The sequence below is a fragment of the Carya illinoinensis genome, chromosome 1 (genome assembly GCF_018687715.1).
Source record: "Carya illinoinensis cultivar Pawnee chromosome 1, C.illinoinensisPawnee_v1, whole genome shotgun sequence".
NCBI classification, from domain to species: Eukaryota; Viridiplantae; Streptophyta; class Magnoliopsida; order Fagales; family Juglandaceae; genus Carya; species Carya illinoinensis.
The window spans coordinates 38,901,159-38,917,043 of NC_056752.1; the positions used below are offsets into that span (position 1 = coordinate 38,901,159).

Genomic DNA, 15,885 nt, shown 5'->3' on the forward strand with positions numbered 1-15,885 from the left:
CTACTCTCTGCCTAATACAAAATCTAGCGTAAAATGTTCCTACTGCAACTCCTAGCCCCTCCACCTAGGGGAGAAATGGTTTGGTTCGATTCGGTCCGAGTGATGGATCGAGATTTTTCGGTCCATCATTTTCCTGAATTAGAGCAAACCGGACATCCCTAAGGATTGAACTGGCAACTACTAGTCTGGTCCGATCGGTTCAAGCTTTCTTAAAAAAAATCGATTAATAAAAAAAATTATTTAAAATACTAAATTAAAATTAAGTGACTTATTCAATGAGAATTACATAATAAATCGTACAATTATTGATATATACTAATACTATATATTATAGTTATACATTAAAGAATATAATAATATATTGATCTAAATATATATAACTATAGACTTAGTACCAATACTATTATAACTAATAACTATACTAGTAGTATTACTAATATAATATATGTTAGTGATAAATTGATAATACTATATTAAATAATACTCTATGTAGTTATAGTGATTTAATACTAATATATTAAGTTAACTATACTAATACTATTATAAATTTATATATATATTATGATTTATACTATAACTCTTATAATATGTTAATATATTAATATATACTAGTACTATATTAAATAATACTCTATGCAGTTATAGTGATTTAATACTAATATATTAAGTTAACTATACTAATACTATTATAAATTTATACATATATTATGATTTATACTATAACTCTTATAATATGTTAATATATTAATATATACTAGAACTATATATTATAGTTATATATTAAAAAATATAATACTTATGTAATATTGTGATATATATATAATTAATTTATACAATCATTTATTTAAATAATATATATAATATTTTTGTTTTTAATTTTTCATTCGGTCTGGTCTGGTCTGGGGTGAAAAATCCATGAACTGCGAATTGAACCGAATGAATTTGGTCCTCCTATTTTTTAATCGGACCAAACCGGATCCATTTTGGTCTGATTTGGTCCAAAAATAACCTGTCCAATCAGTTTATCCAGTCTGAACCGGCCAATTCTTAGCCGTACCTCCACCGCACACTGCCACTGCATCTAATGTACAGAATCTCAATTGATGTTGTTACTTGGAAATAAAAAAGTCCAAAAAACTTTTCCTTTGAAAGTTTCACTCAAGTGATTTAATCACAATTTTTGGGCATGTTCTTGCTTGATCTTCACCTCTCTCTGTTTCCATCTATTTCTTACAGCCCTAATTTTGTAGAAACATCCATTTCCGCAGCTCCCAAGTCTCAATCCCTTCGTTGCATCTAAGGTACCAATTCCACTGAATCAGAATGTTTCTTTTCTTTATTCTTTTGTCTGAACAAAATAAATGTCATATTAATTACTACTCTACACATATAATGATGTAGTACTTGGGTTAAAAAGATGTCATGCTATTTCCATCTATGAAATAGTTAAATGAATTATGTTTTTATGTCGTCGACCATTGCTGGACCATGTTCGAGACTTCATAAAAAATAGGTGGGGACTCCATTTGATGCCGGTGGTGGGACAGTTAAAGAATCCTCGGAATGTTTTGGTGAGTTTATCGAATAAGGAGGACTTTGTGAGTGTAATGTCTTGGGGTATTGCGGAGATGGAGGGTGTTCCTCATAGAATTTTTCATTGGACTCCTGAGTTTAATGAAGATGAGGACTCTCCTACTGTTCATGTGTGGATCTCATTATCGGGGCTTCCCCCAAATTATTTTCATGAATACTATTCTAAAAAGTATTGGAAGAGGGTTTGGTCATTTTTTGAAACATGATAATGTGAAGGCTTGTGTTACTCGACCTGAGGTAGCTCGTATTTGTGTTGAAATGGACATTTCGAAACCATTGCGGCATCATTTCTGGTTGGGTCCTCCAAGTATGATTTCAAGTCATTTTCAAGACGTGGTTTATGAATCTATTCTGCCTTTTTGTAATTGGTGTTGTACATAAGGTCATTCTGACAAAAAAATTGGTCATTAAAAAAAAATCTATTGAAAAAGGAAATCATGAATAGTATAGGTTTGGTAGGTGACAGGTGAAAAAACCTGAGTTGAAGGTGGGGAGGGTGCAAGTAGATAGGAGGGATGGTTTAATAACACCAGACGAGAAGAAATTCTTGCCTAATTTAATAGTAGGAAAAAGGCAACTGTTAGTTGCCCTTCCGAGGTATTTTACGTGGATTCGAACGATGATATTTTGATTAAAGATCAGTTTAATCTGGAGGTTACTCTAGTGGAGTTGATGGAAAGAAGAGAATCTGTGGAGCAGGGAAGTTCGAATGATAATGAGCAGGATGTGAAGAGACACATAGGTTCTATGACGAAATTAACTTATAAAAAAAAAAGGTTCTATGACGAAATTGTTGCATAATTAGGAAAGCTGGTTTGAACAGTCAGAGAAAATTACAGGGGATGGTTATTCTGAAGAGAACTTTGATGGTTTTTTTAGTCTGTTGAACCCAAGGTTTCAAATTTCATATGATTATAAATCTACACATGGATTTTGATGATAACAAATGAATTCAAAGAATAAAGGAGTTTCAAACTCAAGTTTTTCATACAATGGAATCAAGCATATCAAAGAACCAAGCATGAGCAAGAAGGAAGCAAATTCACATTAAAGTCATAGAATAATGTTGTAAATCTCTTAAAATTCAAAATTAGGATTAATGCTCAAAATTAATATTTTATCATAAAGCATTAAAATACATTTTCTACATGTGCATGAATATTTTTGAAAATTTTGAAAGATGATTGATTGTCATCTTTTGCATGTGCATGCCTTGATTAAATGGTTGAACTTTGAAAATATTAAAGATGATTGATTGTCATCTTTCACATGTGTATGTTTTATTTGAATATTTTCAAAAGTGATTGATGCTTTTTTAGACTTATACAAAAGGTAGATGATTTTGTTTGAAAATTTTGAAAATGAAAGTGTGCTCCTTTTGTCATATGCAAAAAGTAAAAGATTAGGTTTGAATTTTTTGAAAAGGAAAGTGTGCTCATTTTGTCATATGCCAAAAGTAAAAGATTAGGTTTGATTTTTTTTGATAAAATGAATGATGTTGTCTTTGACAATTGAAAAAGAAGAACCTTTTATTTGAATTTTTTGAAAAAGTGAATGATGTTGTCTTTAACATGTGAATCTTTTTAAATTTGAATATGTAGTCTCATATGCCTATAAATAGATCATTTGAGAGCTTCACATTCATAACACCAAGAGCATACAGCATTCATTCAAAACTTTCATTCTCTTTTCTCTAAGCATTGAGCCTTAATCCTTAATCATTTTGAGAGATCTAGTTTGCACTGTATTGTTCTTATTTCACTCATTGAGGAGTGTTTTCTGATAACCTACCCACTATCAGCTCTTGTATCAGAAAAAAGGTATGTATAACCTTTGTACGTGTAGAAAGTATTCTACACGGGAAATAGTTGAATCACCACGTGTAAGGTGATTGCAAGTGTAGAGAGTGTTTTACACGGATCCTTTGTAGCGGTATTGTTTAAAGGTGTAATAGGTTTCTATCTCCACCTGAAGGATGTTAAATAGTGAATTTGGGAATCCTCAAGGGGTAGCTTGAGGCGAGGACATAGGCAGTGGGGCTGAACCTCGTTAACATACTGAGTTTACTTCTCTCTTACCCTTACTCTTTATATTTATCGTTATTTCATATTTTGTTTATATTTTATATTATATATTTGACTTATAATTGTTATTTTTTTAATACAACTCAATTCAGCCCCCTCTTGTGTTAGTCATCTGGGCAACATAGTCCAAGAAGTTCCTTGAAACTTATTGATGAAGCATTGGAATTTGAGTTATGTGGAGTGTCAGATACGAGGGTTGATGAGGATGAGAGGACGATGGCATTTGATCAATGAAATGTTCACTTGTTATCTGAAAAAGGATGAGATTGAAGAACTGGCAGCCAAATGTTATGAATCATATAGCTAGTTTGATCTTTCGATTAAACTTCTTCGAGGCGCGAAAAAGAAAAAAAAAAAAAAACTTCAGTTGTTCTAGAGAGGACAACATGTTCTAATAAGCCTGAGTAAATTTATGATGAGTATTCATACGTGGAATATTAGAGGTATTTGTTTGTTGAAAGCTAGATTGCGACGTATTTTGAATAAACATCGAACTTCAGTGGTTGCTTTATTAGAACCTTTTCCTCCAGCTAATAAATGTCCTCGTTGGGCAAGATGGTTACATCTTCCGAATTTTTGTCATAAGATAGATAGTGGTGGGAAAATTTGGCTTTTTTGGGTAGATAAGATTAATTTTCAGTTGATTTCAGCAATGGATCAAGCTTTATCAAGATGGTTTTCTTATGGTAATGATAGGGTGTTTGCCACTTTTGTCTATGCGAGTTGCTTTCAACGCAGCGTAGAATATTATGGCAATATCTTTGTGACGTAAAGATGGATGGTTGTCCATGGTTTCTTGGTGGTGATTTCAATATAATTCGCTCAGAAAACGAGAAAATTGGTGGTATTTTTCGATCATCACGTGCTATTCAGGAATTTAGTAACTGTATTCAAAGAGTGTGTTTTGCTAGATTTACCTTCGTGTGGACAGCGATTCTCTTGGTGTAATGGCAGGCTAGGGGGCGGAAGAATTTGGGCTTGACTTGATAGAATTTTGGTTAAAGTAGAATTTGTGTTGCGGTTAGGGGATGGACGGATGGAATATTTACTAAGAACTTCTTTGGATCATGATCATAGAAGTGTACCTCGACCATTCCAGTTTCAAAGAATGTGGTATACTCATGAAAATTCTCTAACCGTTGTTAAGGAATGTTCGATGCAAGTTGTTCCTGGATTCTCTATGATCCAGGTAAGTGAGAAATTAAAGGAATAGAGAGGTTTTTGGCAGGGTGGAGTCAGAGATCAAAATGGTAGAAGTATACTTAGCTATTTTGGAAGACACAATGATTACAAACTACTCCCAAGAGGCTGAAACGGTGTTATTGACATGCAAGCAAAAACATCTTCTTTGTTTACACAGAAGAGATTATGGGCTGTCAGAAATCAAGGTTAAAATGGTTGTCCGAAGGTGATTCAAATATTAGATTTTTTCATGCTTCAATGAAGTGCAAAATGTAGAATAAAATGGTGGAACACATGGAGCTTGAAGATGGTAGTTCTCTGGATTCAGCTGATGCCGTTCATGAGGGTGCCGTAGACTTTTTTCAAAATCTGTTATCTACGTAGCCTATGGCAATGAATGAGTTAGGTATGAATTTGTTGGTTCCCATTATTTTGGATGAAGAAAATACAGCCTTGTGTGCAACTCCTTTGATGGAGGAGGTGAAGAAAGCTCTTTGGTCTATTCCACAAGATAGTAGCCTTGGACCGGATGGATTCTCGGCAAGTTTTTTTCAAAATGCTTGGGATATTATCAAAGATGATTTGCTAAAGATGGCTATTGAATTTTTTGATGGGAAGCCTTTATCCACTTTCTTTGAAGCCACTAATATTGTGTTGATTCCAAAAGTTGAAGAACCCAGTAGTTTCTCTAAATTTCACCCAATCAGTTTGTGTTCTGTGGTATACCAAATTTTGGCAAAAATTTTGGTCTCAATGTTGATGCCGAGTATGGACAAGATTATTTCAAAGGAGCAAGTTTCATTTCTCAAGGCGCATAGTATTTTATAGGGGTGGGCAGCGGGGCCCCGTTACCCGCTGCCCCGCCCCGTTCGCCCCGTCCCCGCATAGTGCGGGGCGGGGCATCCGCACCGTCAGGGCCGGGGCGGGGCCCCCCGGCCCGTAAGCTGTAACCCCAGCGGGGGCGGGGGACGGGGACGGACCCCCCCCGGTCCGTTTTTCCCCCGCCCCGTTACGTATCATATATAATATATATATATATAATATATAACCATCTTAGATAAACCAAATCCGTAACCCAAACAACATAATCCTAACAATCTAGAAACCATAATGTTGCGAAAAACATCACTTACCTTGGGTTGAATCAGTCCAAGTAGGCTACGGCAGAAAGGGGTGAGTGGTGAGTAGTGGCACCATGCGGTGAAACTTGTTGGATCACAGTGGTTTGAATGGAGGGCAAGTAGTGGCTCGGCTTGATGGCAAGATCAAAGCAGTGGGTGAGAAACAGAGAGGGAAATGGACAGAAAGAGAGGCGGGTAGAGAGGACTTACCGGTGGCTTCGTTCGACGTCGTGAGCAACGGTGTGGCAAGTGACGTTCTCGAAGCGGAAGGGCGGGCTGATGAAGAAGGTTCGCGAACTCGCCGTGCTCTGCGACGTGGAACTCGCGAACTCGCCGTGCTCTGCGACCCCGAAACCCATACCCAGAAAGTTTCTCCTGAGTCCCTCCCCTCCCCTCCTCCCTCTGCCACGCCGGACGCACGCCGTCCCTCCTCCCTCTGCCACGCTGTCCCTCCTCTCTCTGCCACGCCGGATGCACGCCCAGAAGGGGGGTGCGGGGGGCCGGACGGACTGCCCCCCCACCCCGTACCACGTCATGCGGGACGGGGTACCCCGCCCCCGCACACCGGAGGCAGGGGACGGGGGGGATTTTCCCCATCCGCCCCATGCGGGGGCGGGGGGCGGGGGGGTGCCTACCCCGCACCGTATGGTGCGGGTAGCACCCCTAGTATTTTAGACAACATTGCTATTGCTCAAGAAATGATTCAAGGCATTAATAGGAAAGTTAGGGGAGGAAACATTATGATTAAAGTTGATATGGAGAATGCCTATGATCAGTTAAGTTGGAAGTTCTTGATGGAGGTGTTGCGATGGTTGGGTTTCTCAAAAAAATGGAGAGGTCTTATTTTCAATTGTATTTCTTCTCCAATATGTTCGATTATGTTGAATGGAAAGATAAAAGATTTTTTCAAACTTTCAAGGGGACTTCGTTAAGGGGATCCCTTATCTCCATATCTTTTTAATTTATCCCAAGAATTGTTATCCCAGATGATTTGAGATGATTTCCAAAGGGGGAGGGTGAAGCCGTTGATTGCTCATGGGGGTACATTGATCAGTCATTTGTTTTATGCCGATGATGTTCTTATTTTTTTCAATGGGGGGAAAAAGTCTATTCGTCAGTAGAAAAATACATAGCCTGAGTATTAAGTCATTACTGACCAACTAGTTAGTCCTAGTAAATCATCCATATTTTTTTCCTCGAAATTTCCTCTTAGTAGGATATTATAGGTGTTGTGGCACAAGGGATTTGTGGAGGGTCTTTGGCCTTGTTTTTATTTGAGGTTGTTGTTGCATGTGGGATGAGTGACCATTCGACTTTTTGATCCGTTGTTATGAAAATTCAGAAAAAGTTGGCAAGTTGAAAGAGTAAAATTTTATCTTTCGGAGGTAAAATTACTCTAATCAAGCATATTTTATCTAGTATGCCCATCCATATTTTATCAGTGATGAATTTTCCAAAGGGATTTTTTAAAGCTCTAAATTCTATTTTCTCCAATTTTCTTTGGAGCTCATGGGAAGATAGAAAAAAGAGGAAATTGGTGGCTTGGAAGAAAATTTGCTTACCGGTTGGAGGAAGGTGGATTGGGAATTCAAGATCTCTCGAAATTGCAAACTTCTTTGTTTATGAAATTTGCGTGTAAATTACTTATGGGTAATTCTCTCTAGGCCAATTTTTTTAAAGAGAAATATGTGGGGATTAATCATTCAGCGTCGGCTATAAATAATTGTCGAGGCTCAAGCTTTTGGAAAGGAGTGATGAAAGTGATGTCGCTTGTTATCAGGAATTCAAAAATTCTAGTTCGACGTGGGGAGATTAATTTCTGGTACGAGAATTGAATGAGAGAGGGTGCTATTGCCGAAACTCAAGAAGTGGTGGGTGATCCACGGGTGCAAGTTTGTTACCTTTTAAGTCCAATAGGTTGGGAGACAAACAAGCTGAGATCTTTGGTTTCGGAAGACTGAGTGGAAAAAATTCTAGCATGGCACGGCAAGGTGTGAGTGGGATTAGACGTATGGATTTGGTAGCCAAAGTTGGATGGTATCTTCAGCATAAGTTCAGCTTGGCAGTTAATTCGAAAACATGGTAATTTTTGCTCTTGGAGAAAATGACTATGGCATAAACATGTTCCAAAAAATAATGTCTTTCATTTGGTGGATGAGGTGATTAGTAAACTAGGGATTTCTTTGGTGCCCAAATGTAATTGCTATGTAGAACCAAAGATAGAAACAATTGATAATGTGCTATGTGAAGGCAATGTGGCATCTAGTGTATGGGACTATTTTGCTGCTATGTGTGGGATTCAGCTTCCTCAAGTACGTTCATGGCAGGGTTATTAAAATTTTTGGTGAGCTAGAGCATCTCTGACATCACAAGCAGGGATGTGTCATGGTATATTACCAATATTAATCACGAGTGCTTTGTGGAGATCATGCTGTGCAGCGAGAATGGAAGATGTTTTTGCGGATTGGCGTGCAGTTGTGCGGGAAGGGACCTTGTTAGACATTTTTTTCTCAAATGAAGCAGTTAAAGTGTTTTCAGGTGAGGGATCAACGCATTTTTATGGAAATGAATTTCTCCATAGTGTCGATAGTTAAAAAGCCACCAATTGTTGTGGCGTGGCTCAAACAGAGGAGGAATCGGTTTGTTTTAAACATTGATGGTAGCTCTTTTGGAAACCCAGGTGCCGTAGGAGGGGAGGAATCATACGAGATGCAGATGGAAGTGTAATAGCAGGTTTTGCACAGTTTTATGGGGTCTCGACAAATACGGATGCAAAAGGACGTGTTCTACTAGATGGTTTGAGATTAGCGCATATGCTTGGATTGAATAATTCAATGGTGGAATTTGATTCATCCATGGTGGTGGGATGGATTAAAAATGGTGTTTGTAATTTTTGGTATATGTGGGATTTTTGGGAAGAAATCAAAATGTTGTTTCTAATTCTTCATTGCAGCATTTGTCATATATATCTATAGGGAAGGCAATATGGTTGCTAACTTTTTAGCCAAGAGGGAGCAAAAAATAATAGTCTACATTTTGTTGACTCATAAATCAGCCCAAGGAGACTTCAGGGACTTTTGCGTAATGATTGTTGGAGACTTCCTTATTTACGCTGTTGATTCATTATTTATTTGTTTATTGTAAATAGTAGTTCCTCCACCTCAATGAGGGTGAATCAATAAAGTATATATTCTTAAAAGAAAGTTAAATGAATTATGTTAACACTATAGTAAATAGTAGTACGCCACTGTGTTATTAATGTGAATTCTGTTAAGTGAGTTATTTGTTATTAGTGTGTCTGCTAGCAACAATTAGTATGTTCCTGCTACAAGCCATTATTAGTATGCCATTGTTTCCAGTTTTGACTCTTAGTAGTATTTTATAACCTGTAGGTTGTAGTCGTATGCCACTATTTTTAGATTTACCGAATATATATATATAAAAAAAAAAAAAAAAAAAAAAAAAAAAAAAAAAAAAAGCACATTAGTTCTTTTAGAATAATAAAATCAAAGTGAATTACCAAGTAGAAAAAAACATTAGTCCTTATTTTCAGTGTGATTATTTACTTATTTTCAGTTGTGTTTTCATTTTACAATGCTTACTTTTTAATTAATTTCTGTTCGATTATTTTCTAGATGGTCACTTTAAAAGAAATGCAAGTGTGAGACTCTACCACGGATAATCCTAAAGATTCAACACAAGGACAAGACATTCCTCCACTCCCACCCAATGTGAGTATTAAATTGAGTAGTAATGGACCTAGTGGTGGGCATAGAATTAGGTCAATGATTTTGAATCACTTTACAATAATACCAAAATGTGATCCAAATAAACTTAAGACTGCATGTAATTACTGTGGTGCCAATTATGCATGTAATACGAAGGTGAACGATACAAAATCCACGATTCCATGAAGTATCACATTGAATATTAATGTAAGAAATGTCTATTTAATAAGACGGATAATTCTCAAACTATCTTGGGTTGGAAAGGCCAAGGAAGTATGGAGGAAGTAGTTGTGAGAGACATGTTCCTATAGTCTTTAGTGTTGAGGCTTGCAAACAAGCCTTATGATTATTCTTGATGAGTTCTCATTAATGTTTGTAGAAGGAGAAGGTTTTAAACAATTCATGCTTGTTCAACCTAAATGGGTAGCATGTATTTGAGAGAAAAACATAAGTTGAGAAGTGCTCTAAAGGGCAACGTGATGGGCATCAAGGTAGACCAAGCCTGGTCTAGATTTTTTCATCCATTGACTTGATTTTGACTTTTTTAAATGAGTCTTCTATTGATTGTAGATTTAAGGGATTCAAACGAGTTCCTCAACGGGTCTAGATTTTTTCATACATTGACTTGATTTTAGTTTTATTGGATGAGTCTTCAAATTGATTGTAGGTTTAAGGGATTTCATTCCAGTGGGTTTTTATCACAACGAGTTTCCCTTACCATAGATGCATGTACATTTCTGCAAAACTTCAACTACATGTCTCACGGCTCATTTTATTGATGATGACTGGAAATCACAATGAGGATTCTCTCTTTTTGTTTAGTTGAAAATCACAAAGAGTGATTCACTTGGTAGGGCATATAGATATAAAACTAAACAGGAAGGCTATTAAATATCTTTTGGTAGCATATCAACCACCACCTCAAAATATCCCCGCGAGGAGATTTGCAGCAGTGGAAATCGCAGCTCCAGTGATTGCGCATTCCACTATCTGCTCATGGGAAGAGTCCTCAGATGTAAGTGCCAATGCCACACCAGTAATAGCTCCAGCGACTGCACTGTTTTTCTGCACCAAATTAAGCAATGCGGAGTAAGTTGCTTTGAGTACCATAATAAATATATATATAAAATATAAATATAAATTAAAAAAAAAAAAATTCAGGATTTCAGACATCACAGACAGGTGAGACTTCTTGGGCAATATAGTTAGAATGAATGAGACTTGATGCAAGCAATGTGGTAATGTTTGGTTGAATGAAGTAACTCATGATTCATCCAAAAAAAGTGTTCTGTTTGTTTCGAGGCATTTGCTGGGATCTTTCCTCTCTTATATTGCACATAAAAAGGGGGACACTACTCATTAATGGAGCTAACAAAGAGCCTCTCAATCATTTCCAGTGGACAGTAAGGGCATAGATTTATTTTCTAAATTTCAAATGCAACAGAAATTACACCCCATAAATATAACAGCATCTAAAGATCAGGATATATAGATATTTATCATGACCAGTATTGGACATTACCCAATCGTGGCTTCCACGAGCCTCCTTTAGCCCATACGTGAGACCTGAATACACTCCTGCAGCCAGTCCTATACAGTACAAAATAAACTCTTAGATGATCATTTCCTTTCACTAGCATAAGCATCTATGTTACGAGGCCATTTAATCATAATAATCAGGCCACATGAGAGGGTGATCTTGAATGATAATTTTCTTATGAAGGTAGAAAAGAACAACGGCTTCTATATTCCAAGGCATGAACAGGTCAACAAACATGTTTGAATATTAATCTTAAAACTGGATAACGCTTGTAAATTAATTTGTTAGCCTGTACAACCAATCCTTCCAATGCAACAAATTCATCCAAAGAACTAGGAAGTAGTATGAACAGGAATGTAGGTTTACCCCACTGCATGGATTCTTTTCCGGTGTTCTTCACCTGGAAGAAAAGGATAGAAAAGAGTTAAAACCAATGCAATGATCACAAGCAATAAATCATTGTGCGGACAGTGAAATGCCATTGAATCGATTGCACAAAAGCGATTGAGTTAGCTCCTCAGTGGGCAGCAAAACAGCATGATGTTAATGCATGCAGTGCAGCAAAAAGCTGCAACATGTACTGTCATCTACACCATGATGCTGTGCTATATACGTGGTTCCAAATATGTCTAGGCAACAATAATATATAACAATATGGGAGTTCAAAACCCACCATGGCTTCGAGAGACTTTCTGTTGGTTTCTCCTGCAATTGACATAATAAACCATGAGACATGGCCAATGTGTTATGTCACTCTTAACTAATATGACATTTCCATCACCAAAGTACACCGAGAGCGATCAACCTGGGCATGCTAAAATCTAAACCATTTCATCATGGAATCTACAATCTTCCAAAGGAGCACTACATGAGAAAAATATTCCAGGCCTGTTGTTGTACGTACCTTTGAGGTCCCGGAATCGATGCTTCTTGCTGGCACCTGAGATCTCCGCCGGCAGACCACCAGTACCCGAATCAAGTCCTGCTCCTAGTTAATATCCCAGTTAGTATTCTAAATGTACACTTAATTAACCAATACACATGAATATATTATACAGGAAGAGAACAAGAGAATTAAACACGTAGAATATGATCAATATCCATCCATGCAAAATAATAGCCAGAGAACTAGCTATTACCTTCAATGGCTGTAAAATAAGCCCCACGGGACACAGCCTGAATAGCTCCGATCTATACCAGAAGCAGGCAGCGCAGCATATAGCCTTTTACAAGTTAGTAATACGCTCAAACACACACACACACACACATGAGTACTAGCTAGTTAATTACCACGAGAGAGAGAGAGAGAGAGAGAGAGAGAGAGAGAGAGAGAGATGGTGATTAAAAAGGCTACGAACCCCGGCTGCTTTGACGAAACTCTCGGCGATGCGGTTAAGGAGAGGGTGGCCGAGGTCGAAGAAGCCACCCTTGTCAAAGCTACGCAGATCATCCAGCAATGACCTTGTAGTTGTCTGCATGTCACCATTATTTCTCATCTTTTTCTGATATCAATTTCTTCGATCAATGCGTAAACCACCAGAATCACTGATCAAAAGTGAAAACTGTGTCTTGAAATCAGAATAGTCAGGTTTATACCAATATTCCCAACCGTCTGTGTGGCAAAGTAAGAAGAAAGATGACGATCGGGGTACTAATATTAAGGGGGAGTTTTGATTAGAGAGAACACGTGTCCGTGTTTCCATACGTACGTGTCTTGCTTCGGTAACGAGAACGCTAACTTCGTGGCGGCCATTCAGGATCAGGCTACGCCACGTGTCAATTGCACGGTTGCACCTTACCCAAATTATATTTGTTTCGGAGTATTTGACACATTGCAAAAATGCTATACGCAACCGGCCTGGGACCCCGGCGCGGCCTCGGCTTATACCATGTCAGTCTATTTAATTTACTTTAATTTATTTTAAGAAATTAATTTTTTTTTTTTGTTTGGGGGGAAGGGAATACGATGGAATCAAAAGTTCCTAAAAACACAAGGTTCTTCTTCCTTCGAACCTTTGAAACCCCATCCCGAACGTTGTCCACCGTCCACCATCTTCCCTCATCTTGCCCCATCACGAAACAGAGTCCACCGTCCACCATCGGCTTCGGGCCATCAAAATCCCAAAACCCCCATCCCGGAATGATCCCCGGCGTGACCTTCGAAGCATCACAAGACCTTCAAAAACCCATACCGACACAGAAGAGTCACCGTTTGATGCTTCGCCCCATCGGCTTCGAGCCATAAAAATCGTTGTCGTCGTGGTCAGCCAACAAAAACCCCCATCCTGGCAGTCCCGATCTACTCCCCATCAAAACCCTCAATCTATTTCTCCCCTTCGAAAACCCATACGGACACATCGTCACCGTTTGATGCTTCGCCCCATCGTCTTCGAGCACTCATCTGAGTCGTCGTGTTCAGCCAAGAAAGACCCCCATCCCGGCCTTGTGATGTACTCCCCATCGAACACCCACGAGCCCTAGAACACCCACGGCCTTGTGATGTACTCCCCATCGAACACCCACAAACCCTAGAAGAACCCGGAACCCTAGAACACCCACGGCCTTGTGATGTACTCCCCATCGAACACCCACGAACCCTAGAACACACACGAACCCTCTCAGAACCCGGAACCCTAGAACACCCACGAACACCCCCCCGTTTCGAAATTTTTTTTTCTTTTTTTCCGTTGGCCTGTGGGACCAAGGAACCAAAGAACTTGTGGGAGCGGCAGATTTGAAGCTCAGATTCGATAAATTTCTGTGGTACCCTTTTCTATACTGCATATTTAGAAGCTCAGATTTTATCGGGTATAGTTTTCGAAGGGTACCCTCTTGAGTTCTGTTCTGTATTGTTTATTGCATAGGAAAATAAAACTTGTTTAGTATAACCTGGCTTTGCAGGGGCCTCAGTATTCTCGGTGAAAATCATCTAAATGCTATCTTTGTTTGTTTGTAATCTGGTTTGCATCTTGAAAGTGGTAGCTGATTGCTGATTGTAACAAACTGGTAGCTGATTGTGTTTCGATTTTGTTTTCTTATCCAAGTAAATTTAGTTAGTTCAAATGGATGCCCTGTACTAATTGACCCTCCCTGTTCCGAGTCTTCACTGTATTCGAGTTTGTAGAAATTGTTTGGCTTTGTAAACAAAAACCATGGACACCCATTTCCATTTTATTGACTGGGTTAATTGTTTAGTATGCTTTCTATATATCTGCTCAGGCTTGGATGAAAACAAAAGGAACTAAAGCACTTCAGACAAAGCTTTTATAAACTTAGTATTTAGATCAATTGATTGATAATTTGTGAAACATATTTGAATAGAAGTATAACCATCACTTATTGAATGCCTCTATTAATGTTGAAGTAGATATTATTCGAGCAACACATGGTTGGGAGATTGACAATTTTGGCCTCTTTTTCTGTCGAGTTATTTTTTGTTGTGGGTTATGAAATGATTTTTTGGGATTGTATAAATCTTCTAATTCTGTTTCTATGTTTTTTGCATTTCTCTCATCATGTACTCACTGACAAGTACATGCACAGAAAACTCTTTTGAAAACTCTCTCCAAGTTAACTACTTTGTGATTTTGGGGGATCTAACAATGTCAGCATCATCAATTTCTTCCGCATCCTCTACTAAATGTTACTGTGAGGTTGAAGCCACGATGAGATATGCAAATACTGCAAGAAATCCAGGACGACCCTTCTTAGGGTGTCCAAAGTACAATACACAGGTAATCCATTTAAATTTCTACACAAGATACATTTTTTTAACATGGAAATTCTGTCTAAACTGAATCATCTAACATTTTTGGGCATTTGCTGCATTTGAGTAGGGATTACCATATTGCAAGTTTTTCAAATGGGTAGATAGAGATCAGATGGGAGAGCTTGAACTTCAAGAAATGACCATCCAAGCATTATTAAGGAAGCTGAAAGAACTTGAAAAAAAATTGCTTGATGTCGAGAAGAGGGAGATTGAGCTAGAAGGGAGGGTGGTTGAGATTGAAAATAGAGAAGCTGAAATCAGGCTCAGACGCACACAGCTTCCCCTTAGTGTTTGGGCATTTGCATTTTTTGTTGCATTCTATCTTGTAGTATCCAAGTAATTATTAACTAGTGTTTGTAAACCATCACTTATGTTGGCTTTGTGGCTTTGTACTCGACTTTTGCACTTGTATTGGACGTGCACTTCACGTAATATGAAGTGTTTGTAGTCAGTTTGTAGTCAACCGAAGTATTGGATGTAGAACTTAGTAGATGATGTATAAATCGCCCTTCTATTTGTGTCATTGAACTGATTGTTGACAAACTGGTCCACACACTTAAACAAAATGTTAAACGAATTTCAAACGAGAATGTCCTGACATATTCCATATGAATGTTCCAAACTAATTCATAACATTTCATATTGAAATATTAAAAAGAATTTTTCCAAGATAATGCCATTAACAATATTCATAACATTTCATATTGACATAGCGAAAAACCATATCTAGAAAAACTCCATCCCCCGATATAGTTTGGCATAACTGTAACCAAAACATTAATAACTCAATAACATCAACTAAAAATACTCTACTAAATGTCCTGAGTTTACATGTGGCTAAGTTTACATATGAACTCAATCTACCTAC

At 37.9% G+C, this 15,885-nt stretch overlaps 2 protein-coding genes across 2 annotated transcripts; one reads left to right on the forward strand and one right to left on the reverse strand.

Moving 5' to 3' along the window:
• Nucleotides 1–10,442: 10,442 nt before the first annotated feature.
• Nucleotides 10,443–13,829, reverse strand: LOC122297388 (outer envelope pore protein 16-2, chloroplastic). The gene is made up of 9 exons (XM_043107460.1): nucleotides 13,603–13,829; nucleotides 13,262–13,424; nucleotides 12,607–12,750; nucleotides 12,388–12,439; nucleotides 12,153–12,236; nucleotides 11,922–11,953; nucleotides 11,615–11,648; nucleotides 11,231–11,298; nucleotides 10,443–10,773 (listed from the first exon to the last, which is right to left on the reverse strand). Exons 1-9 carry the CDS (start codon nucleotides 13,827–13,829, stop codon nucleotides 10,630–10,632), a joined length of 948 nt encoding a protein of 315 aa, XP_042963394.1. The 3' UTR covers nucleotides 10,443–10,629.
• A 316-nt stretch (nucleotides 13,830–14,145) lies between these two features.
• Nucleotides 14,146–15,560, forward strand: LOC122318116. Its single transcript, XM_043135260.1, has 2 exons — nucleotides 14,146–14,982; nucleotides 15,085–15,560. The coding sequence occupies exons 1-2, from the start codon at nucleotides 14,764–14,766 to the stop codon at nucleotides 15,355–15,357; spliced, it is 492 nt and encodes a 163-aa protein (XP_042991194.1). The 5' UTR covers nucleotides 14,146–14,763; the 3' UTR covers nucleotides 15,358–15,560.
• The last annotated feature ends 325 nt before the right edge of the window (nucleotides 15,561–15,885 follow it).

Coding starts and splice junctions, on each gene's coding strand:
- LOC122297388 (XM_043107460.1), bottom strand. CDS start 13,829: ATGGGGAGTACATCACAAGGCCGTGGGTGTTCTAGGGTTCCGGGTTCT. Junction 12,440..12,606: donor GTTTCGTCAAAGCAGCCGGG/GTTCGTAGCCTT, acceptor CTTCTGGTATAG/ATCGGAGCTATTCAGGCTGT. Junction 12,237..12,387: donor TTATTTTACAGCCATTGAAG/GTAATAGCTAGT, acceptor GATATTAACTAG/GAGCAGGACTTGATTCGGGT.
- LOC122318116 (XM_043135260.1), top strand. CDS start 14,764: ATGTACTCACTGACAAGTACATGCACAGAAAACTCTTTTGAAAACTCT. Junction 14,983..15,084: donor GTCCAAAGTACAATACACAG/GTAATCCATTTA, acceptor GCATTTGAGTAG/GGATTACCATATTGCAAGTT.